Source organism: Odocoileus virginianus, chromosome 21 (assembly GCF_023699985.2).
Source record: "Odocoileus virginianus isolate 20LAN1187 ecotype Illinois chromosome 21, Ovbor_1.2, whole genome shotgun sequence".
NCBI lineage: Eukaryota > Metazoa > Chordata > Mammalia > Artiodactyla > Cervidae > Odocoileus > Odocoileus virginianus.
This window is the reverse complement of record NC_069694.1, coordinates 47,639,568-47,666,428: the sequence shown is the minus strand read 5'-3', so window position 1 is coordinate 47,666,428 and position 26,861 is coordinate 47,639,568. Positions and strand designations below refer to the sequence as shown.

At 39.2% G+C, this 26,861-nt stretch overlaps 1 protein-coding gene across 4 annotated transcripts in view; it reads left to right on the top strand.

The window, feature by feature from the left end:
- The window catches only part of ELOVL6 (ELOVL fatty acid elongase 6), a 137,443-nt gene that overhangs the window by 24,277 nt on the left and 86,305 nt on the right, over nt 1-26,861 (top strand). The window contains exon 1 of one of the 4 annotated variants that reach the window (XM_070452278.1): nt 20,561-26,858. The exons of the other annotated variants lie outside the window; for them this stretch is intronic. Within the exon in view, the coding sequence (XP_070308379.1) occupies nt 26,833-26,858 (26 nt within the window). The 5' untranslated portion in view covers nt 20,561-26,832. Of the gene's footprint in view, nt 1-20,560; nt 26,859-26,861 lie in introns of those variants that run through there. 4 annotated transcript variants of the gene reach the window in all.

Below are 26,861 nucleotides of genomic sequence, written 5' to 3'. Positions count from 1 at the left end.
GATTTTTTGAAGCAGATGTTACCTGGTAACTTCCACATACCTTATTTCATAAATCCCCCTGATAGTCTGGGCAGGAATACATTGTAACTGTTCCTTTATAGTTGAGGAAAGCAAGTCTTAAAGAAGTGATTGGCTCACCTCTGCCCCAGAGCAATTGAGTGACTGACTTGGGATTCATTCTTGAGCGTGCCCACCCCCCAAGACTAGAACCCATGCTCCCAACCCGCTACATCCCCACACGTCGAGGAGAACAGGTAAAGCGTGGCCCTCCATTGTCTCTGTGAGTTGGACAAGCCGAACTCATTTCTACCTAGTCTTTCTTGCAGTAACATTTTAAAATGAAGGATTTGATAAGCATTGCTAGCTGCAAGGAGACTCAGCCCTGCCTAACTGAGGTTTACTTGAGGTTGTTTGAGGAATGAGGTTGGATACATGCAGGTTGATTGGCAACTTGGAAACCAGCCTTAGGAATTGCAGTGACTTCAGTAGGCCCGGAGGGGTGGGGAGGGGAGGGGGAAGAAAAACACATGTAAATCAGGTAGGAACATGACGGTAAAAGTGCCCTCTTCTTTTATAAACCCAAATCATATATAGGATGAGCTATCTGCAAGTGCCAATACTTAAATATTTTGACCTTTGAAATGACAACATCATATGTTTCAGCTAAAACAGGTTCCCTGTTGCTTTAATCACATTCTTATTTCATATCCACTTCCGCCGAGAGGCTGTCGGAGAGGGTTGCCTTTAATTTCGCATTGTTGGCAGACACCAAGCAGTCTGTATTGCTTGTCCAACTGGTTGGAAGTCAGTTCTCTTTGTGCAGAAAAAAGGCCAAGCCTGCTGCACAAGTTTATGTATTTGACACAATTAGGATAAACATAAAAATTAAATTCTTAGAAAGGCCACGCACAGTGTTACTTTTCAGAAATCTTAGCTTTCATCAGAAACAAACAGCCTACCTGCCTGCCTTCCATCCTATTTTCTGTCTTTCAACAAATCCTCATGGCACGTCTATGGCAGACTTGTGATAGTGGAATTATTTAAGTACTCACCGAGTGCCTGGGTTATCATACCCATGCCATGAATGCAGTTTTCCATTTCTCTTTTTAAAACCATAGCCTCAACTTTCCTTTCCCTGAATGTGTCATTAAAGGAGCAGTGTGTGACTGTCTGGCACCTCTTTCTTGTATTTCATTCTAATTTCATTCCTTTGTGGTAGAGAATATACCCGGTATGCTTTCAACCTTTTAAACCAGTTAGAAGGTTGTCTTAGGGCCTAGTATATAGTCTATCCTGTGGATGCAGGCACACTGAGTTCCAGATCCACCTTTGCCATTTGCCACTTCAGGCTTTGCTGAACTTCAGTTCAGTTCAGTCGCTCCGTCGTGTCCCACTCTTTGTGACTCCATGGACTGCGGCACGCCAGGCCTCCCTGTCCATCACCAACTCCCAGAGTCCACCCAAACCCATGTCCATTGAGTCGGTGATGCCATCCAGCCATCTCATCCTCTGTTGTCCCCTTCTCCTCCTGCCCCCAATCCCTCCCAGCATCAGGGACTTTTCCAATGAGTCAGCTCTTCACATGAGGTGCCCAAAGTACTGGTGTTTCAGCTTCAACATCAGTCCTTCCAAAGAACACCCAGGACTGATCTCCTTGCAGTCCAAGGGACTCTCAAGAGTCTTCTCCAACACCACAGTTCAAAAGCATCAGTTCTTCGGCCCTCAACTTTCTTTATAGTCCAACTCTTACATCCATACATTGCTACTGGAAAAACCATAGGCTTGATTAGATGGACCTTTGTTGGCAAAGTAATGTCTCTGCTTTTTAATATGCTGTCTAGGTTGGTCATAGCTTTTCTTCCAAGGAGCAAGTGTCTTTTAATTTCATGGCTGCAGTCATCATCTGCAGTGATTTTGGAGCCCAAGAAAATAAAATCTCTTACTATTTCTGTTCTTTCCGCATCTATTTCCCATGAAGTGATGGGACCAGATGCCATGATCTTAGTTTTCTGAATGTTGAGCTTTAAGCCAACATTTTCACTCTCCTCTTCCACTTTCATCAAGAGGCTCTTTAGTTCTTTTTCACTTGCTGAACTTGGGCACATTCATTAACCTCCCTGGATCTTCATTTCTCAGTGTGAATTTTAGGTAATCAAATGGGGTTTTGGCCAGAATTAAACTCAATAAAGTGTGTAAACCTTTTACAAATGCGCAGAGTTTTATAAACCCTCTGTAAAAGGTAGCTTTTACTGGTTTGTCTTGAACCACCGTTTTATTTTTGCCTGGCTCTCCATATAACAGGGTTCCTAATCCAACACTTCTTTTTAACTTCTCAGTAGGCATTCACAAACATTGCATCACAATTCTGTCTAAAACCTTTTCACTGCTTGCAGATTTCCTAACCATGGACTCAAATTTCTCAACCTGATACACAAGATTCTTTGCAATATGACCTCAACTCACCATTTCTGTATTAAGTTAGTTCCCCCTTTTTCCTATGGTCATGGCAGACTGAAGCACTTCTTACTTCCCTTGTGTTTCCATCCCATCTTTTTCTTTCATTTCTGTCGCCTGGAATGTCCATCTCTTTTCCCTGCTTTGAAAACTTACCCAGAAAGCTCCACATTCCCTACGACCTTCATAAATACTTTTTTCAAATGGTTGTAATCTTTGCCTTTAAACCCCTTAAGTCTTCCATTTGCATTTAAAACCCCTAAACTCCTATTTAGCTCTGGCAGATTCTCTCTTAATAAAGTTAGTTGTGACTTGTATTATCATCTTTATAGCATTTTATACTAATTTTATGAGATTTGCCTTTTAATCAAGCCTGCCACAAGGCACAGTAAGTTCAATAGCTATTTGTCGTTATTTAATCAGTAAGTCGTGTCCAAGTCTTGCGACCCCATGGACCCCAGGCTCCTTTGGACTGGAGCCATTTCCTTGGAGTGGAGCAGGTTGCCATTTCCTTCTCCAGGGGATCCTCCCGATCCAGGGGTCAAACCCACATTTCCTGCACTGGCAGGCAGGTTCTTTCCCACTAATGTCACCTGGGAACCTGATATTTCAAGTACCTTAAAATATAGTGTCCTATGAAAATAAATTATCAATATGGTATGTAAATCTAGAGTCTGAGCTTGTGTTTCTATATCATTTCCATTCATTTCAGTGGTTAAACATTCATTGCTGTGAAGTTTTCATCTTAAGAAAACAAATTTATGCCTGCTAAAATCAGAAGCATAGCAAGTCCTCAAGGAAGGCGCATGCACGCACACTCCTCTCCCCAAAAGATCCTGAAGAAGTTGTTTTGATGAGGGAACTATGGTGATTTAAGAATAGACATTATAACATGTTAGGTGAGCTGGAGAAACTGCCAATAGATATTTCCTTAACCAAAATATGATTCAATTTGTCTTTAGAGTCCAAATAGGCATGTTTCAGTATCCCTTATTTTGTATCTATGGCAGTGAGAGACAGAGGGAAAATGGGGAAAATTTTTTTTTTTCCTGGGGAAAAATTGTCCAAAATAGCTAAATATATTCAGTAAAATGGTTTATTATACCACCTTGAAATAACCACATTAAAGCTGTATTGAGTCAAAAGTTGAGGGAATTTTGGTATTTGGTTGTCTATTTTTATAATTCTACTCTGGGTAGCCTTGAAAGCCAGTTGTTGAACTTTCTACTGTTAACACTCTTTTAGTTAATTTTTTTTACCTTTAGTTTTATTCATTTAAAAAATAATTTAAAATAGGCATGGTATAAAATAAAAAATGTATACAAGGGTACTTATTGGAAAGTGTATTCAATGTAAAGGGATTTTTTGTTGTTTAGTCGCTAAGTCGTGTCTGACTCTTTTGTGACCTCATGGACTGTAGCCCACCAGACTCCTTTGTCCATGGAATTCTCCAGGCAAAATTATTGGAATGGGCTGCCAATTTCCTTCTCCAGGGGATCTTCCCAACACAGGTATCAAACCTGTGTCGCCTGCATTGCAAGAGAATTCTATACTTCTGAGCTACTTGGGAAGTCCATAAAAGGATATAAATCCATTTTTAATTCATAGTGCCCCTTCCTGTGGATAACCAGCATATCTTTATGGTCTTGCATGTAAAAACCACTATGCATACAATCAGTTCTCATTATTGGTGGTGCGTGCATGCTAAGTCGCTTCAGTCATATCTGACTCTGTGTGACCCTATGGACTGTAGCCTGCCAGGCTCCTCTGTCCATGGAATTCTCCAGGCAAGAATACTGGAGTGGGTTGCTCTCCAGAGGAATCTTTGCAACCAAGTGATCAAACCCACATCTCTTACATCTTCTGCATTGTCTGGTGGGTTCTTTACCACTAGCACCAGCTGGGATGTATTACTGGTGGTAGCTATGTTCTGTAAAATCACCACAAACACTGAATTAGCTAATACAGAACCAATGCCCTCAGGGAAAATACAGGACTTGGTTCCTGAGAGCTTCTCCTCACTTTGATCAATATATACTTTGATCATTATATATTTTTGTTTTGTATGCATTTCTGTTTAAATACATACTATTTAATATATATTGTTCATTCATTAACAATGAACCCAGCCAGTGGCTCTCTGATTGATGCATGAAGTTTCTTCAGAAGACATATCACAGCTTTGCTTGGGAACACTAGGCAGTGCATTAGCACTGGGGGCCGTTTTAAACAAAACATCAACAAAACACAGAAATGCAAAAGACAGGGTGCTAAGACCTGGAAAGGACACGTGCTGGCAGCGAGAGAGCTAAAATTAGAAGCAGAGAGTCCTTTGTCTCCTCCTACCTCAGCTGGGCACGGGTGTCACATGACTCTGATTTTTTTGCCACTCTGACCATGTCCACAGGTGATGCTGAAAGTGCTCCGGGTGTTGATTTCAGGGGAGGGCAGAAATAAATTTTAGTGAGTAGGAGAATTTGCAAATACAGAATCTGCAAATACATTCTATTTTCTAATTTTAGATACACAAGTGGTAGGATACTATACCTAATGTTCTAGATCTTCATTTCTTCATTGAGAACTACTATTTAAACTTATTTTCTATACACATACACATATTGTTTTTATTTCAGTGAAAAAGGAGCTTCTGCATTGTGTTTTTGAAGCTGTATATTGTTTCATTACATGGGCATTTGTGTTGCTTCCAATCCTTTATTATTTGAGATACAGTATATATGTGAGATATACACGGAACAAACTACAATGAAAATGTTGACGGATATTGTCAAATTGCCATCTCTGATGGTGTACATTACACACTGCTACCCTATTTTAAGAGGGAATGGTATTCTTTCACATAGCATCATCTCTTGCTGGTTGTAATAATATAAATTATATCTTAATATCAATCTCTGTTGTCAGAGAAACCATCTTACTAAGTTTCCCAATAAGGCATAAGAACCTACTGAATCGAAAATAATTAAAAAAGAAAAATTACCTCAAAGGAGTCAGTGTGTGAGATAATGAGATTCCTTCCCTGCTTTGTCCACCTATTTCCTAAACTTTTCATTTGGTACATCACCCTTCTTGGTATTTCACATGAATCCATTTGTTATTTCCCATTCTAGTTACACTTTGTATAGAAAATATCATGTTTCCAAAATCAGTACATGTTGTAGCAAAATATGGGCAACATGCATGCCTTTAGTATTGTAACAGCAGACTAGAGTGGATAATTTGAATACATTTAAAATATCTGAAGCTTCATTACTATGCATTTGATATGCATTAAACCTAGTAAAATGGCATAACTGTGCAGATTGTTTAATGAAATAGCATTTTTAATGCTATTGAGTGACTTTAATTTTAATGACCGAGTGACTTTCACTTTCTTTTTATGAAGTTTATATGTTAGTAGTAAGAGATAGATAAAATAAGTTAACCATGCCTATTTCTGGTTTATATCTAGCATGCCTGATAGTGATGTGTGCTATGGAGAAAAGTGAAGCAGGATGGCTTAGGCAGGAATTGGGAATAGTTGGAAGGTCTGGTTTGGCAGGAATGTTAGGAAAGATAGTATCTCAGTAAAGATTGTAAGGTAATGAGGGTAAGCTGTGCAGGTTCTGAGATGCTGGAATGAGGGAAGGGCCCAAGAATAGGCTCCATCTGGCAGGAAAGTCACATATCTTTAAAGGGGCCAGGATGGCAGGAGCAGGTTAGTGAGGGGACAGGTACGAGGAAAAGACTCCAGGCAAAGAGTCAAAGGAACTAGATTTTAAAATTGGATCACTATCAGCGTGTTGAGGGTATGGGAGAGTAGACGGTCATATGTACTATTGGTGGGACGGTCAATGGCTACAATCTTGGAGAACTTTAGACACTGTCAAGACTTTTCAACGTAAAAGCGTTTGTTTTGCCCATGACTGGGATCCCGCTGCCCTTAGCCCTTATACATGTGTATACAACGTTGCAGGTGCAAGAATGTTCTTTGCAGTATTGTTTTTAACAGCAAACAATTGAAGGCATTCTATGTGCTTTCCAAGGGCACATTGAAGCCATGAAATACTACAGAGCTGCAGAAAAAATGGGGCCAAGCTTCAAGTGCTGTGATGGGAAGATCCACCACACACATTGTTAAAATGATAAGAAATCATGGCATTTAATAGTACATGCCTCTGTGTGTGTTTTATGTGTTTTTATTTAATGTGGAGCAAGGTGGTAAACAAATTCCCATTGTATTGTTTAAAAAAATATTTAATTTTTGTTTTAGTGTTTGCTTTAGGTGCCAATTTAAGAGGAGAAAACAGCAATGAGATACAACTTTCATCTTGTAGACTATGAGAGGTTAAAATTTTTCCACACTCTCAATGCTGGGGAGTGTGGGAAAATATTTTGGTAGAAGGATAGAAATTCCTATACTTTTTGGAGTCATTTTTGAGGGTAATTTTGTGTTCTCTATGAACTGTTAAAAAGATGAAGGTAATGACTCCTGCTGATGTGAAAAGATTTCAGATACATTGCCATAAGTGAAAAACATCAAAATATACAATAGTATTAAGATATACCTTTTAAAAAAACATGTATGCATATGTTAATACACAAACATGCATAAAAATCCAAGGAGTGGAATTGGGAGTCAGTGGGGAAAAGGAAGGAGACTTGGCTTTCGTTTTGCATCATTTCTGTATTACTTGACTTTCTCTGTTTTTCCTAACCCTGGGCATTTCTTATTTTTATGGTAAAAAAATTAATCTCAACTGCTAAAATTGAAAAACATTTATGTTTTTTCATATGATTAAGCAAAGTAATCATCAATTTTTAAAATTGCCTTCATATATATTATTGACTGGCAGTCTCCCTGTATTATAAATCCCACCACAGTAGAAGGTTTGCCTGTCTTGCTCCCCTGGGTGTGTGCTGGTTGTGGTAGGTGCTCCATGAAAGTTTGCTGGCTAAATGAATAAAGGAAAATGATTTTGAAATAGTGTTCAGTATTCCAATACTACCATCATCCTGGGCAGGTACACTATTACCTCTGTTTTACAGACAAACTATGAAAAAACTTACAAAGTCAGTCCATTGTGAATAGAATAGGTAAAATAAAGCAACTGTGAAAAGTAAGTTTGGTGTTAGAGCTGAGGCTAAGATTTTGTGAGTCGTGACTAGTTGTTTAGTCACGTTAGTGTTAGTCGTTTGTGTATTATCCGACTTTCTTGGTTACCAACTGGAGAATGGCTGTTCCGCTTTGTCCTGCTTCTTGATAAATGGTGTGCCAGGGGTCCAGAAAGATGTTAACAAGAATGGACTTTTCCTTCATCAAAGTGTGTTTCTGTCTCAGTAAACAGATCCCAACTGAAGAAAATGTGCAGATTGATTCCACAGGTGGCACAAATAAATTGCCTCATATTTGGCTTAAAATTTGTTGTGATATTCAAAATGGGATTACTTAAATTATGGACCCTGTATACAACGGTCACTGTGGAATCCTCTCTCTATTTCTGTGGCAATGGATGAATATGTAGTGCCACGGAAAAATGCACCCTTATATAATATAAAGTAATATAGGGATGTATACTATGATTGGATTTTTTAAAGTAATATTCACTTGAATAAATTCAATAAACTGTAAATAAATACAAGAAAATAATGTAATAAGTTTCTTAAGCTGTATATGAAAGCATAATTAACTGATTTGGCAAACTTATTTTTCAATGTATTATATCCATGAATTTTGGATTACCTTTGTATTTAAATATAAAGTAACTGAGTATTTGGTTGCTATTTATATGTATTTGTTTAATCTGTCCTTTTCCTAGAAAAGAATTTGCAATTAGGTGTCAAAATACTAAGCACTGATCTCTGGTTCACTTCTTAGCATCATGAACATATTTCTTACTTCTTTTCCTTTAAAAAATTTACTTAGTATAATGAAACAATAAGGCTGCAAAGAGTCAGACAGGACTGAAGCAACTTAGCATGCAATGACAGAAAGTGTCATTTAGGCTAATGGCTAATTCAACATGTGTAACTCCATGAGGGTATTCTTATATCTTCCACGGCAGATACATAATTCCTTGAGTGAGCTGGTACTCGGTAAGTGTTTATTGAATTGCTGTTGGTTTTCTTTCTAAAGATAAAATATCTTTAAGAACTATATTACAGATTATTTGGTCACCACCCCCGTCCCCAATACTATGTAGTATTATTTGGCATCTGGCTCTCTTTGCTTCACGTTGCATATTCCAAATTGTTACTTAACTTAGGGACCATCTGTACAATGGTCAGTCACTGTGTACAGATGTTCCTGTTATGCTTCAGTTAGCAGTAAATTATGGAGGGAACAAGTGAGGTTGGTATTAGGATAGATGAAATGTCTGGGCCTTTCTCTCACTAATTCTAGGCTCTGGCCTTGCTGCAAGGAAACCGGGGCAGGGCGGGGGGGTGTTGGTGGCGGTGGTTGGCCTGGCCTTATGCTCTTGGACTGTCCCCCTGTCCAAGTCTTCCAAAAACAAGTCCAAATGATGATGATTAGCCAGTTGCATAGGTTGATACAGACAGATCAGTTGGGTGAATGAGGAAACAGCATCTTTTAGCAGTTTGGCTGTGGCTTCTTGTAGCCACAAATATCCAGCCACAGGCTACCATCTGAAAGAGTCTTTTGAGGGATAATTTTGAGCTTGGGTGTGGATGCTGTGTCTTGATACATTTTGTTTCAAGGCAGACATTTATTAATCACATTTTAACTTTAACTAACCAGGGAAGTACAAAACTCACTGCTTAGAGAAACTAATTCCATTTTCCTGTCCTTCCTTTCCTGAAAATGAAGTATGTAATTCAGCATAATGGAGCCCTTTCCTTTCTGTTCATGAACATTAGTAAGATTTTAGACAGCACAGTCAGGCAAGGAAGTGTCTCAGAAATGCCCCTCCTTTCATTACACCCTGTGTATAGTTCTCTCCTTCAGGGAGAATCCCATCCTAATTTCAGGTCACTTGTTACCTAATCTTCTTTCCTGACACGCCTCTCACTTCTGAAAGCATCTGAACTTCCCAGATATTCAGAGTTCACCAAATGTGGCAAGTTCAGTAACAACTACCCATCTCTTGTGTTTTCAAGGTGGCTCTGATGGAATCCTCCTTTTCCAGTAGGTTCTGGTTTTCTTTTGTCTACCTCTTCTTGTTCTATTCTTTTTTTTTTTTTTTAATCTTTTTGAACAGATATTTAAAGAGAAGACAGCAGGCATATTTGGAGGTATGCCCACTAAGGCACTATTCTTAAGAGACCATTTGTTCATGTCTTTTTTAACACTCCTGTGCTTTACTATTTCTGCACTGCCTCGTAGCCATTCTTATTATTTAGCATAGTTGGTTCTTCACATGACTTGCACTTCTCACATTGTAATCACCTGGAAAGATTTTGCAGTCACCTTGCAAAGTCACCTTCGCATCTCTGGAGGTAGAGATTAGGTTTAAAACTTACCCAGGAGATAAGGTAATGAGAACCTGTACATAGGAAGATGTTAGAGACATGAGGTCTGTTTATCTGCCCAAGTAATTCTGATTATTTAAAATCTACCTGGAAAATGTAGCCATCCTGCCATGCCTCTAGATATGAGTATATGAACCAGGACAACATGGGTCTCTCTTTCTTATTCTCTGAAAAAACTGAAATTGTGTTAGAGTAAAAAGAAATATCCCAACAAATGCTTATAGCATAGTTAAATCCTGATACTTAAGTTTTTAAATTTTGATTTTGTAATATATTATCTGATTTGAAATAAAATGCATTTAAATATTTTCAGTAGATTTTATAGTTATCTTTCTTGTTTTCTTTTTTCCTTTATTATAAACAAAATCTTTTACTAACGATAGGAAAATTTTCCATCCCCTCAGGTCCTGGGGGGCTAATCATTTTTGGTGCCTATATTTTTAAATAATGTTTTAAATGATATGTCAATACTGTTAACACACTAATAAATATGTGTGACTTAATTGTAAGAGGATTTCTAAAACCACAAGGTCATTAGTATGTATTAGGATTAAGAGTTGGTTCCATACATGCAATTATAATGATTTATCATCTGAAAACTTCTAAGAAGTAAAAGTTAGTTTTTGTCTATGTAAACATGTTCAATGTATACTTTAACATTATATTTTCAAGGAATTTAAAAAATTTGTTATAAGTTGTGCCCAAAATTTGCTGCAATTTATTGGGGTTAGTAAAGTAAATTAATTGCCCATTGTGCTTAAAATGTATTACTTATTTAATTCTCAGAATAATGCTACAGGGAAGAGATTCTCTCCATTTTACAGATAAAGGAGCTGGGGCTCCATCACAGAATTAGTAACTCAAAAGGGTAGGATTTTGACTCAGCCCTGTCTTTCTGAAAGGCTTTTGTTGTTTCTGCTTCTACCACATTTTTGGCCTTACAGCAGCCAGAATAGCATTTCTTCTCCAAGGTAATTACAAATAAGGAGCGGAGTTTCATAGCTGGAGAGCAGCATGACGAAGGAGTCTCTGTCTTGGCCATTACATTGCCATTCCTTTTTAATTTCCCTGCACACCAAGCCCCTCCTCTACCCAGCGGTGACAGTGCAAGACAAAAGGTGGCAGCTGATAAGAAATTCAGGCGGAGTTTGGGTCTGATGACAGAGATAGCCTTAAAAATTCCTGGAGAGAGGCAATTAGGAAGACACTATGCTCTTGCCTGGAGGGTCCTATGGACGGAGGAGCCTGGTGGGCTGCAGTCTATGGGGTCACAGGGAGTTGGACATGACTGGCCGACTTCACTTTCACTTTTCACTTTCATGCATTGGAGAAGGAAATGGCAACCCACTCCAGTGTTCTTGCCTGGAGAGTCCCAGGGACGGGGGAGCCTGGTGGGCTGCCGACTATGGGGTCGCACAGAGTCGGAAAAAACTGAAGTGACTTAGCAGCAGCAAGACATTAATATTGACGACACAATGCCTGGAACTTTTAACATTTCTGAACTTTTCGGAACAAAAGAGGAAACATGATTTGTAATAGACAGTCTATGCCTTGGTATAAAATCGCCATTGGAGAGAAAACTGTTTCATTGCAAATGAGGTAAAGAATGCTGTTAGGTCAGTGGAGACAGCTAAGCTCTGTAAAGCTGCTTACTTTGCATTAAGAAACTACAAAGTAAGAAACAGCCCATTATTCCATCTCTAGAGTTATTTTAGGAATGGCACTGCAAAATTCAGTGGATCCCATTTTAAACAAAGATCTGTTAGTTTTGTTTAAATCTGTAAAATCATCCCTAAAATTTTCTAGATTATAATACTTTTCACTTCCTTTTTTACATGGGAGCATAAGATTTAAAGGTTTAATTTTTGAAACATCAAAAAGCTGTCTTCTTTTAAAATTTACATGGAGAATAAAATATGTCAGCAGCTTATGAATCTTAAGCATTTTTTACACTTTATTTCCCTTATATGGCACCATTCACGTAACCAACCGCTCTACTGGATTTCATATCATCAAAGTTTCTTTTTTTTTTTTTTTTTTTTCAAATGAGCTTCTTCAGACTGCCACCCTTAGGATATTTCTCATTTTGTTCCACTATCAACTGAACTTCTCCTCACTGTCTAATAACTATCTATGAACTTATCCCACTGTCTCTTAAGGTTTAAATTCTTCAAGAAAGATAGGTAGGTGGCTAATGCTGTCATTCTATTTCAAAGATAAAAATTTTGTGTAAGAGATTAAGTATGGCCTTAAATAAGGTCTCAAAAGTGACACTAGCTGTTTACTTTGTACAGAATCATATCATTTTCACAAAGTTGCCAAAGTTATAGTTTACTATTATTATTAATAAATTTGAAAAATCTTATGGCATCTGGAAGTTGTCCTCACATACATTCTGTTTGTGGTTTTCTTCATGTCTGTCAGCGCCCTGGCCACCTAAGAGACATAGGCGGATCATGACGTTAAAAAGTGACCATGGGAATATCTGAGAAGTAGTTCATTAACTACTGTGTCCTCTCTGCTCCCTCGCAGGCCAGTGTCTTTAGTTATGCAGGGCTCACCTAGGTTTGAGAGCCTTATTTTGAGAGACAAAAAAATCTTTACCAATTTGAAAAAGCAAATTTTGGAAGAACCAAATGTTCATCTTGAAATAAGGTTTCTAGGACAGTGCAGTGAGTGCTTCCCCCTTCTTCATCTAAAAATTTCTGAAATATTTTTAGCCCTGTCACACATGCATATGCACGCACGTGCACACTCACACACACACTATAGTGACCTAGTTGTCACAATCCTCACTACTTAGGACTTGGCTCTGTGTGTGAACCAGCAACATCACTGGGGAGCTTGCTACACACACAGAATATCAGGCCCCACCCCAGACCTACTGAATCAAAATCTGCGTTTTAACAAGATCTCCAGTTGTTTCATATGCTCAAACATATTCAGAATTTGAAGAGCTGGTGCCAGGGAATCAATCACTGTCTGGCAGAAAGGCACTGTCTGTATTTTCACTGGAAAAAAAAAAAAAGTATTTTTCTGTGCTTGAGAGAATCCTGCTTTTTTTTCCCTAGGCAAGGGAGATCCGGAATTGGGTGGTGGAGAGGTGAGACTGGTGGGTAAAGGTTTTATAACCATAATAATGTGACAATAACAGCTGTAAACTAATGCCAGGGAAATAGATGAAAAGAATCCATTGTGACAGGTTTCTTTTTTTCCCCTCAGCAGTTTCCTCTTAGATGGTGTCTTCAGTTAAAGATCTGCAAAGGGAAAGGTCCATTTTGGGGACAGGGATGATGTAATTCGAACAGTATGAAGCTGTAAAAATATTTTTTGGAGGGTGTGGGAGTTCCAAGGGCCAAATCAATAGGAGTCCACTGTTTAGAATTGAGTACTTCTCATGTAATATTCATTTTATTGCTAAGATGTGTCAACTAAAAAGAGATGCACAATGTGAGAGCTGCAAGTTCAGTTTGATTGGCGGCAAAATGAGGACTGCAGCCTGGGAAACAGCTCCTCAGATAGCTCTGAGACTGCTCCCGAGGTCGTGGAGGAAGGTCAATCTATCAATGTGTGATTTTGTTGAAGGGGGAGTTGAAGCACTTCTTTTACAGAAAGTTTTCTGCTAGTCCTGAGGAACTCATGGCACCATGAAGGGATTTACTGCTTTTCTAGATATGAGGAGATGCAAGGGTTGGATTAGGAAATCAGTTCCTGAAAATATCTAACCATCCAAAGACCTGGTCCATCTAGTCAAGGCTACGGTTTTTCCAGTAGTCATCTATGGATGTGAGAGTTGGACTATAAAGAAAGCTGAGCACCAAAGAATTTATGCTTTTGAACTGTGGTGTTGGAGAAGACTCTTGAGAGTCCCTTGGACTGCAAGGAGATCCAACCAGCCCATCCTAAAGGAGATCAGTCCTGAATATTCATTGGAAGGACTGATGCTGAAGCTGAAACTCCAATACTTTGGCCACCTGATGTGAAGAGTTGACTCATTTGAAAAGACCCTGAGGCTGGGGAAGATTGAGGACAGGAGAAGGGGATGACAGAGGATGAGATGGTTGGGTGCCATCACCGACTCAATGGACATGGGTTTGGGTAAACTCCGGGAGTTGGTGATGGACAGGGAGGCTTGGCGTGCTGCATCCATGGGGTCACAAAGGGTCGGACACGACTGAGCAACTGGACTGAACTGTTCCACCAGTTTCCCTGCTGTGTGCCTCACTCTCCACCCTGAACTCCCTTTGGGGTGTGTCAAAGGTCAGCAGCTGCAGCAGCACATGGTTCAATTGCAGAGGCAGATGGCAAATGCCTTTGGCAGGGGCAGTTTCTAGTTGACACATGTATTAGATGAACTTTCTTTTTACCACTAGAATTTCATTACAGTTTAGAATTTAGAGATGTTCATAGTTTCAGGTAATGACTTCTTATTGTTGACTGCTACAGCTTATCTAAGATTAATATTTATTAGCTGATTAGTAAATGCAGCCAGCAGAATTCATTAAGTTAATCTTCACAATACTCCTAGGCAACCAAGACTAATTATTTCCTTTTAATACTGATGAAGAAACTGAGAAGCTACAAGATTAAGTAATATGCTAAAAACTGTGTAGCTAGTAAGTGACAGAAGCATGTAATAAGTCCAGGATCTCTCATTCCAAAGTCTCTCAATTATGATGCTAGATTGCCTTCTAGACTTCTTTATGGCCCAGGAGCACTGGCTCTTAGGAATGGAAAGTATTTCAAATCTCATTATTGCTCTAGTTAGTAAAACCTTTCTGTAAATAATTACATGTAAATCTTTTGAGACAACCAAGCACCTATCTTATCATTCCCACCCAAATACTGGCCTCATTGGTGACTCATTACTATAATAATGGTAGAAGACTTCGAAACCTCTCTTTTCATGTGGGACTTATGCAAATAAGAGGTATAGAATCCAGCTAAGAATTTTAGTTTCATTTTAAAGAAAAATTTTTATTTTTAAATTATCAATATATTGTCAAATAAGATTAAATTATAGAAATGAAAGGATTATATCGTGAATTAATATCTAAAGTCATTTAAATCATGTCAAATTGATGTTTTAAGTATTCTGCTTTTTTAAAAAATTATTTTAAATTGTATTTATTTCTGGTTGTGCTGGGTCTATGTTGCTGTGCAGGCTACTCATTGCGGTGGTTAGCTTTGTTGTTGGGGCGTTCCAAGTGGCACTAGTGGTAAAGAACCTGCCTGCCAGTGCAAGAGATGTAAGAGGCGTGGGTTCGATCCTTGGAAGGGGAAGATTCCCTGGAGAAGGGCATGGCAACCCACACCAGTATTCTTGCCTGGAGAATCCCATGGACCGAGGATCTCCAGTCCATAGGGTCCTAGAGAGTTGGACACAATTGAAGGGACTTCATATACACACACGCACGCACACATACACACACACACACTCACACTCACTCACTCTTGTTGCAGAGCACGGGCTTTAGGACACACAGGCTTCAGTAGTTGTGGCATGTGGGCTCAGTAATTGTTTCCAGGCCCTAGAGCATAGGCTCGATATTAGTGGCACATGGGCTTAGTTGATCTCCAGCATGTGGTATCTTCCTGGATCAGGAATCAAACCCATGTCTCCTGCATTGGTAGGTGGTTTCTTTACCACTGAGCCACCAGTGAAGCCCTTAAGATTTTTAAATATCTTTTAGCTTTGTAAAATACAAATTGGAGAACTTTTGAAAATATTTGCTTAATTTTCCTTATTGTTGAGAAATCATCAGTTTTAGAAACTGGCTATTGACAGGTGATGAGTAAGAGATTTCCTTTTGCCAGACCATTTAGTGCCATATGATAATATGGAAATTACCAGTATGTTTCGATATTTATGGAGAATCATAAAAAACAAATCTAGATCAAGCTATACCAGCCAAGAACTTTAAACTTATGAGTTTAATTTTTGCTGCCTCTGTGTTTTAAAAAAAAAAAGTGTTAGTTGCTCAGCCGTGTCTGACTCTTTGCAACCCCGTGGACTATAGCCTGCCAGGCTCCTCTGTCCATGGAGTTTTCTAGGCAAGAATATTGAAGTGGGTTGCCATTCCCTTCTCCAGGGGATCTTCCTGACCCAGGGATGGAACCCAGGTCTCCTGCATTGCAGTCAGATTCTTTACCATTTGAGATACTAGGGAAGCCTCTATGTTTAAATTTGGCAATTCAGGAATAAGAATATTGTATGAACTTGAGTGCATGTGTTTTCACAGTTATTTTGGAAGTATATGGAATATAATGCAGAAAAGAAGAAACAGTTCTCACTCAGATTTTTACTTTTTGACAAGATAATTGCTCACTGGCTTCATTGATGTCCTTAGTTTAAAGAAATTAGTAAGAATTCAACCAACAATGTGATTAAGAAGGTATTAAACTCTAAAGTCTATAGGGAACAAATTCATTTATCAATTTTGATGTGCTTATAACATGTTTTTCTATGTAGGTCTTTTCTAAATGGAAATTATTATATGTAGGCAGGTAAATGTCTAGTCTTAGGAAGATACTCTAACAGGGAGATAACAGAAGGTGGTCCTGATAAAATTCAAACCCATATCTGTTTCATTCCAAAATCTTTTTCTGTCTCTAATAGTTGTCTTTTTCTGTCTTGTCTTTGTCCTGATTTGTGATCACCCAGATGTCCGTAGACTGATTCACCTCTTTTCTACAACCAAAGCAGAAGTCTTTACTATAGTAAACTGCTCATCTTGGGAAAGTCATCAGTGCCTTGAGTAGGGGGCTTCCAGCCAGAATTCACCTTGTGGAGTGGGCATTGGGATTTAGTAGCTGGTAAACAATGCTTTTTTGATCAGTTTTGTCTTCTCTCTTTATTCTTCCTTATTTGGGGGGGAATGCATTATTTCTCTACCTAGCTCTAAACTGAAATCTTTCCTTCTGAACCTACTTTGCAACTACTCTAGAAATACAAAACATGAAACCAGAGCTTGACATATTTTGACCTTATCCACAGATTCAGGAGTGCCATTAAAGAGTATTTGAACTAATGAAGTAATTGGAAGTCTTGTATTATATCTTGTGTGAAAATATAGAACATTATTTATGGAAAAATATTTATTTTTTTATTATTTGTATTTTATTTCAAAAAAACTTTATGGAAAAAATGTAAAGATAAATGGACAACAGCACTGGACTCTAGTTGCAAACACTTGCACAGCTTCTCTCCATCTCCCCCCTGTTCTTCTGTCTGCCTCATCTGTGGCCCGAGGACGCCTTTCCCCTCCACCTCAATCGCTCTCCTGCCTCATTTCCTCTCCATCTGGCATGGGCCTCTTACATTGTAGCATGCTGGATACCGGCCTTCTAAGGAGGATTTTTTTTTTTTTCCTAAGGAGGATTTTAACACATTCCTGGGAGCCTGTGTTGAAAGTGAAGGAGCAGGTCAGATCAAATAGAGAGAGGTGACTGCCTGATGACAAGATGAGAAAGCTTTCAACAGCCAATGATTTCTGGCTTCTGCAGTTAGTTAGATCTTTTGAAGTGCTGTGATTTCCTCCTTTACCGATGTATATCTTGGCAAATGTCCTCTTGGTAGTGATTACAGTTGCTGTATTTGGAATTAGTTCTGCTCTTCAACACAAAAATCTGCTTAAAGACTTAGCTGCACATTGTGTTTTTATTGGCAGTGGTCACTCCCGTGTGACACCTAAGCAGGATGACACTAACTTGCATCCGTCCTGGCTCATTATATGTCATTAAGATCGTTTCTGCAGGTTGGGGACAGTGGAAGGCTGGAGAGAGCAGTGCATATCTGACTCCCGATGAAGGGCCTCCTGAGTCATCTGTACTTTCAGAGGCTCGTCACTCCACTGGTGGTTATTCAGGTTCCTTGTAGGGGGGAAAGAGTATTCATATAACATGTTCATATTTGTCATCAAAATATTGGAAATGGGCTAATGATTTTAATGCCAGTATAATATTATATGTATATACTGTAAGTTCAGTTCAGTTCAGTCGTGTCCGACACTTTGCGACCCCATGAATCGCAGCACACCAGGCCTCCCTGTCCATCACCAACTCCCAGAGTCTACTCAAACCAATGTCCATTGAGTCGGTGATGCCATCCAGCCATCTCATCCTCTATCGTCCCCTTCTCCTTCTGCCCCCAATCCCTCCCAGCATCAGGGTCTTTTCCAATGAGTCAACTCTTCGCATGAGGTGGCCAAAGTATTGGAGTTTCAGCTTCAGCATCAGTCCTTCCAATGAACACCCAGGACTGATCTCCTTTAGGATGGTCTGGTTGGATCTCCTTGCAGTCCAAGGGACTCTCAAGAGTCTTCTCCAACACCACAGTTCAAAAGCATCAATCCTTCGGTGCTCAGCTTTCTTCACAGTCCAACTCTCATATCCATACATGACCACTGGAAAAACCATAGCCTTGACTAGACGGACCTTTGTTGGCAAAGTAATGTCTCTGCTTTTTAATATGCTGTCTGGGTTGGTCATAACTTTCCTTCTAAGTAGTAAACGTCTTTTAATTTCATGGCTGCAGTCACCATCTCCAGTGATTTTGGAGCCCAAAATGTTTCCCCATCTATTTCCCATGAAGTGATGGGACCAGATGGCCATGATCTTAGTTTTCTGAATGTTGAGCTTTAAGCCAACTTTTTCACTCTCCTTTCACTTTCATCAAGAGGCTTTTTAGTTCCACTTCACTTTCTGCCATAAGGGTGGTTTTTCTGCCATAAGGGTGGTGTCCTCTGCATATCTGAGATTATTGCTATTTCTCCCGGCAATCTTGATTCCAGATTGTGCTTCTTCCAGCCCAGCGTTTCTCATGACGTACTCTGCATATAAGTTAAATAAGCAGGGTGACAATATACAGCCTTGACATACTCCTTTTCCTATTTGGAACCAGTGTGTTGTTCCATGTCTAGTTCTAACTGATGCTTCCTGACCAAATTTATTGATTTGCAGTAGAGGATGGCTTTTCCAGTATCTAAAATATTCATAACTACTCAATGTGGCTCTCCTTTTCTTGTAAATAATCCATAAGAATTATGGATTGGGGAGGAATCAAAATGCAGGGAACCACCTAATTTTGTGGGTTATTTCACCTGTAATAGAAACTGACAGACTGTGTATTACTAGTATTTAGCACATCATGGAGCATGGCCTTATATGACAGATGAAGTATTTTGTTTTAAAATTGCTATGTCAGTCACTTGACAGATTTTGTTCAAGACCACTCTTGAACTTATGAAAGTCACTTGTGTTCCTGTTGTCATTACTGTTTTCTCAATGGAAAACTAAACTTTCTAATACAGTATTGTTCAAACTTTAGTGTGAATCCAAATTGCCTGAAGAACTCTATTTCAGGAATTCAGTTTGTAGAAATACAGATTCTTAATCATAGATGGTGCTGGTGATGATGGTTGTCACTTTGAGTAGCAAAGTTCTTAGTCATCCTAAAAAATGGCTGAGATTTCTTGGGATGGGTTATTTCTCTACAACCTAGTGTTTCTCTTCTGAACTTGGTTTGAATTTACTCTGTAAATGCAAAATATGAAACCAGAGGAAAAAAAACCCAGAGCGTGGAATTTTTTGACCTGCCATTAAAGAATAACTAGTAATGAAAAACTTGTTTTATATAATACAACATATTATTCAGCATAATATATTATATTGTATTGTTTTATACTTATGGAAAAATTTTATTTTAAGATAAATTAAAAGCAACACTGGAGTCTAGTTTGCATGAAAATCCTACTTCTGTTTTTTTTGAGTTGGCATTAATAAGATATGCCATGTTTACTTAGGTCAAATGAGGCTGTTTGTTTTCTTTTCTAATGATGTATCCTCACCATATCCTGGGATTAGGTGTTTGATGTTCCTCACACAATGTTACGATTCAGTCAACAGCAACTATTGACTTGCTAGGTACATAGAACAGAGATTGGTTATTAGTTAGCTTTAAGTTAGATTTAAGAGCCTAGGAAGTTGACAAAGGTATAGGTCATGCTGTGTAGCCTCAGGGGTGGAGGAGGGGAATATCTGCAAGTCATAGTAGTGTTTTTTAGAAGATTTAGCATTGCTTTTTTTCCAAAAGGTAAAATCACAATTGGAAGATGTTATACTGAAAAACATGTATGCTGTAGTGCTGGTAATCACACAGTAAAAAGCTCCTGGTCAAGTGATATGAAAAGGAATTAACTCAGAATGGCACAACAGTTTAAAACTTCCAAAGTGTCTGTTTCTGGAATTTTCTATTTAATGTTTTTGTAAAATATATATATTTTTTCATCACCGTTAACTGAAACTGAGGAATGTGAAAACACAGGTAAGGGATGGGGGGCACTACTGTATTCTCACAGTATACATGACAGAGGACTTTGTTAAAAAGAAAAAACAAAAATATAGACACTTTGTAATTTTTTTACCTGGAGGAGTATAAAATTAGGAATGCAGTTAATACTCTTAAAACATACACCCGGGAATCAAAACCTTTCTGATTGTTGAAGCCTAGTCCCTTTGCTGTTAAACACAGGCCTGGGAAATAGTAAGAAGAGGGTAATAGCAAGAAGAGCGTGTGACAATTGCCAGCAGTATCCCCTACAATTTAGTGGGTCTTATGAGCGCCAAGCCTATTTCCTCATCTATAAACTGATATGATCACATCCGTGTGATGAATTAAGTGGTACCACTTTTCATATAGTGGTAAGTTTTTAAAAATATGACATCCATGCAAGAAATTTGCAGAAAATAGTTGAACTGACAGTGTGAACTATTTGTGTACCACAACTTATTCTGGGGATAAAATTCTCCAGACTGAGTAAGCTACTTCCCAGGTAAGTGAGTGTAGCCAGCCAGCTCTAATACTACTATGTCACAACCCACTAAAAAGTGTATTCCTCACTTGCCATAGCAGAAACAGTAACTCTGGGAATGTGAAAACTTATTTTGTGATTAACAAAAAATTTTAAAACCTGTTAGTATGGGAATGGGAATACCTCTTTATAGAATTCAATCAGGAGGTATCCTTTTGCATATGAAAAATTCTATTTCTACTAGAGAGAAGAGCTGCTTATTTCAGAATCAGTCATTTTGTGATATCTGCAGGAAAAAGGAGGCATCCCACCAGTAAGGAAAAAGCAAAGTGCTTCTCTAATCTTTGGAACTTCAAGAGGATTTCAAAGAGGGGACATGAGATATCTGCCATTATATAAATTCAGATCACGAACAAATTTCCATTCAGTTAGTTTGAGTGGCGAGAAGTGCCCTGCAGTGGAGGCTAGAAAATATCAAGTTTCCCTTTTGGTTGTTTGCCAGCCCCACTGGACTATGGAACACAATGGGTATTGGCACTTGATAAAAACTGGAAAGAGACCATAGTAATAAGTGGACAGACATGGATGGGTGGCCATTGTGGCTTACAGGGCACTTTCCCACTGAAAAAAATGTGAGCCATTTGGGGGTATTCTGCAAGTTCAGATGTGGACAAAAGGAATATGATCAGAAGCGCAGGACCAGCTTACAGGAAAGTTGCAAAGTGAAGCTACTCCAGTGAAGCGAAGCTATCTATATGGTAGTCATTCTGCTTTATTGTATAGTCTCTCACACCAGCTGACTTTCTCATATTTGTAAACATTTTACCTGAAATTCCAAAGCATCACAAGGTTCTTTTAGATTAATAAAACATGAATTCATACTAGTAGAATTTGAATATTTCTGCAAGAATCATAGTGACTCTCCAGATAAGGACCACTCCCCTCCATGTGGTTAATTATCAGTCACCTTCAGACTTCCCACTCCTTCTACTGCCCTCATCGTAATCATGTGATAGACCCTTTTCTGAGTAGGTGGCCCCAGGAAATGCTGTTTCTGTTGTATTCCTCAGGTACATTGTGAGTATCCTTCAGATGTGCTGGGGCTGAATGTTAGTTACCTGAGCAGCTTTTTAAAGATACCATTTTCTCTTACCCCTAGACAAATCAGATTCTCTAGGAGGCAGTTCTCAAATACTGTATTTTTTAAAGCTCTCTAGATGATTCTAATGTGCTCCAAGGCTTAGAACCATGCAACTTTCAAGAATTAAACATGAGAACTATCATTCATTCATTTATACCTCCAAGTGAGTTAGTTCCCCCTGGGACTGAGTGTTTTCAGAACAGAGAGGTATGAGAATGAGTGAATGAGAAATTTTAATAGTCATTAAAATAGTCATTGTGAGCCATTAAAATCAAACATTTTAATAAATCTGTAAATTGGGTGTAACAATTTATTTAAGTCAATATTTTGTTTAGTTTAAACTGTAAGCTATTCAACTGGTTGCAAACCACTTGCAGAAAAACAGCATAAGGCTTTGCCTTTTTCTTAGAGCCAAGAGCAGGGTATTTATATAAATAATATGCTCTCAATAAGTTGTTAAATGTCCCTTTACCTGTTGGTTGTTAAGATCAGAATTAAAAGGTTATGTAAGAAACATTAGAAAAAACTAATCATTCTGGAAGAGTTTATTGTGGTGTTTTTATGATATCCAAGAAGTGACCTTTACACACGATATTGTTTGTGTCTTGTTAAATCTTAGGCACTTCTTGAAGACCTCACCATATTCATTAAGAAATATTATCCTTGGTTGCAATTAACACATAGTCACTGAAGGCACTTGGACTATAAGAACATGCTTATTAAAAATCACTCAGATATTGTCAAAATGTTGAGTATTCGTTGATAATCTTAAAAATTCACAAAAATATCGTCTCTTACTTACAAGTAAATAGTGCTCAGAACTGAAGGCAAAAAGTGATCCAAAACATTAAAAAGAACTAGACCCTCAGCATCAACAAATCGTTCTCTTTAGCAGAGGAAGTGGTTGAGCTTAGTCCTGATTTGATACTTGAGTGCACAAAAACTTAAAAGTGAGGCACAAAAAGCGGCTGATCTTTGCAATTGCAGAAATAAAGACAGTACAGGCTTCCTCTGGTCTTATCTTCTTGTAAAAAGAAAAAGTGGGAGGAGACCCAACTTCTCCACCTTTCTGTGGAATGCTTGGGACTTATAGACAAGTGTTCGCCCGACCTCCAAAGTGCCATGGGGAATAAAGGACACGGGAGAAGCACCCACTGAGGGAAAGAGCGAGTGAGTCCGGCCCTGTCTCTGGCAGCCCCAGCCCGGGACTAGGGGAGTCTCAGACAATGAACGTGTGCGGGGAGCAGAGGGATACCAAGCCAGTGGGGTGACTCAGCAATCCCAAACTTTCCCCAGCCATGCTTAATGTGACTCATTTAAGGGCAATTTAGGTAAGGTGTTCTGCCCCAGAAGGGAAGGGGCAGGACAAAACCCTGTCAGACACTTAGATGTGACAAAACAGCTTGTAACCAATGGAACGCTGAGATTCTTTGCTTATGAAAGTTCGGCCACAGTAAGATGGTTGCAGTTGTTAGAGATTGTTATTGCTGCAAAAGAGGAAGGGGACTAGAATTAACCTGAAAAAGAAAAAAAAACTTAACCTTACACTTAAAAATTTCAAGTTAAAACACTGTTAATAGAAAGAGCTGGGCCAACTGTGGCGGTCCAGTGGTTAAGATTCTGCACTTCCACAGCCAGGGACTTGAGTTCTGTTCCCAGTTGGGGAATTAAGAGCCTTCATGCTGAGTGACACAGCCAAAAAAAAAAGAAAGAAGAAAAAGAGAAAGAGTTGGGTCAACTATACAGCCATTCTCTTCTTTGCTTCCCAATCGCCTCTAAAAAGAGATAAAAGAGTACCAACTAATAAAGATAAATGAAAAAATAAAAATTAAAAAAAGAGTAGACATATAAAAGAAAAAGTCCAGATCCACCAGAGCAAAAGGAAGAATTTTTATGTGCATGGTTGTTCTCTAAAAATATATCTGTGAGCCCAAAAAAAGAGTCATCTTTAACAGCAAAAAATACTTTGGAAAGAAGACTGATTTAAATAAGGGAAAGTGTTACTGAGGTCACCATGATTACCTATGCTGTCTGCCCATCCCTGAAAAGTAAAATATGGACATTCCAGGACCCCAAGGGGATAAAAATGCATATTCAATTCTTATTCAAATAAAAATGCATAGGCTCAGGTCCAGGGAACATTCTTGAATTTGATTTTTTTCTTTAAACTTCCAAAATTTAACCAGCTGAAATTCTTCTTAAAACCAGGCTTTCCTAAAAGCAAAAAGAATTTTTTCATTTTGCTGTTTATTTCTTAACTTAAACAATATACACAAAAAGAAAGTCCCTATAATCTCACTCCCTGTCCTCCCACCTTGAGATATATTACGTGATTTAAGTTGATGTAAACCTTTATTAAAAAGATGAAAACTTGGGTCCTTGGTCTAGGTAGTCTTTTGATATTTTATTTTTAGCTTTATCTGCTTAATCAGGGATAGTTTCTGGATTACAAGGCAGTTGAAAGTGAAAGTGATAGTTGCTTTGGTCATGTCCAACTCTTTGCAACCCCATAGATGTAGCCCACCAGGCTGCTATGTCCATGGGATTCACCAGGCAAGAATACTGGAGTGGGTTGCCACACCCTTCTCCAGGGAATCTTCCCCACCCAGGGATTGAACCCGCGTCTCTTACATCTCCTGCTTTGGCAGCTGGGTTCTTTACCATTAGCGCCACCTGGGAAGCCACAAGGCAGTTAAGTGTAGGCAATTGAAGGCAAGCAATAGGGTAGCTGGTGCCTTGAGGCAGTTAAAAGACAGAAGCCTGCCAGGCTACATTCAGAGTGGGATGGTATTGTGCGCCTGAGCAGACACAAAGCAGCTTAAGACTCCAGGCTTATCTCAGTCCTTCCCTAACGCTGCCTTGTCCGGGCCACACGGTGACCGTTTCTGAGCCCCTAACACGAACGAAACTCTAGTTTTCAGACTTTTCAGCATGTGTTTCTTTCTACCTTGAATATTCTTCCATGCTTCTCAAGGCCAGCTCTTTCTCATTTTTGTGATCTCAATTTATGTGCCACCTCTACTGAGATATTCTCCATCTAAAAGAGCTTCCCACCCTCAAACACTGTCTTTCCCAGGAATCTTTTGTGGACCTCCTCTGGCAGTCCAGTGGTTAAGACTGCATTTCCACTGTAAGGGACATGAGTTCCATCCCTGGTCGGTGAACTAAGATCCTGCATGCCTCCAAGTGTGGCCAAAAAAAGCAACTCCTAGTACTCTCATTTTTTTTTTCAAAATGCACCATACCAGGTTATTTTTGTTTATCTGTTGATTAACGTCTCTCCCCTACTCAACAGAACGCAGTGCCCATCTTTTTTCACTACTGTGTATCCAGCACTTCACATAGGGTCTGGCAGAGAATAGGGTTCAGTATATATTTGGGGAATTAATGATCTGTAGATCTGTATATTATCATTATATATTATCATTAGCACAAATCCACAAACATAAAACTAGCTTGCCTTACAACTGTGAGGTACTGAAGAGGTTAGTGTTGGATTGCTTTTTATTAGTCATGTTTTACCAAATTAAAAGTTACTAGTAAATTTCTAGTAGTAGCTTTGTCAGTAGTAAATTACAGAGCATGCCGTGTTACTAAAGTGGGTTACCATTCTTGAGAAACCCAGCAGCAAAGGATAAGAGCCTCCCTGCGCATTTTTATAATGACTTGGCAGAAGCTGTGGGATGGAGGAAAGAACTATACTTTTTCTAATCATAGATCTTCTATTTCTTAGTCATTTATTAGTAACTTTTTTTTTAAAGAGCCTCCATTTTCTTACCTGTAAAAGACAAATGATTTGGTCTCATAGGAATAAGGTAGATGATAACATATGATTAAAACCTGCCATAATATATAAGTGAAGCTGAAAGTCTTATTATTTTGAAATTAATGAAAAGGGGAACACATGCAGCTGACTGCCTGGGAATTCCAGACATGTGTGAGCCCACTGCCAATTGTGTTAGTTCCACAGATTTGTTTTTTGTTTCAGAGTGGGTTGCCGAGGAATCTATGTAATGTTAGTAGAAATGTTTTGTGAATTACAAAGTGCCAAATGAGTTTATGATCACTTTATTATTGTATGGTTAAAAAAATAGATTCTATTAATAAGTAAGAGAAATCGATTAATAGTGACTCTTAGTTTTTACGTTTTACATTTAGATAGACTTACTAGAAGCATGGGCTTCCCTGGTAGCTCAGCTGGTAAAGAATCTGTCTGCAGTGCCGGAGATCCTGATTCGATCTCTGGGTTGGGAAGTTCCCCTGGAGGAGGGCATGGCAGCCCACTCCAGTATTCTTGCCTGGAGAATCCCCATGGACAGAGGAGCCTGGCAGGCTACAGTCTATGGGGTTGCAAAGAGTCGGACACAACTGAGCGACTAAGCCCGACGCTAGGAGCACCAGCTTAACTGACTCCAGTGTTGTCAAAATAACTTGTAAAACCTGGTCAACGGTAATATTTCTTCGTGTAATCGGGCAGGACCCTGTAGGGCCTTCTCGGAACAGACTTCCTCCCCCATACCCTCTGCTTCAGCTCCTCTCAGAGGTGCTTAGATAATATCATCTGATGCACGTCAGAGGCTAAAACTACCACCAAGTGAAAGAAATTAACTACTTAATGACCGCGAGCATGCAGCCCCAAGACCTCCTGGCACCTAAGACTCACTCAGTCCTGTGATGCCGCCCTATTACCTCACCATCCACCAATCAGAGAATTGTGCCTGAGCTGACCCCTTGCCCTGGGACACCCCTCTCACCTTGCATTCAGAAGTGCTCTGCCTGGAGCCCGTGGGGAGCTCAGGCTTTTAGAGGCTGGCTGCCCCAGACTCCTCGTCTGGTGCCTCACGTGAACCACCCTTTTCTCCACAACACCCTGGTGTTGGTACCTTGTACTGTGCGTGGGCAAGTGGACCCGCGTTTGGTTCAGCAACAGCACTGCAAATGGCCTCCTCGCCAGGGAGTAGAAGGTG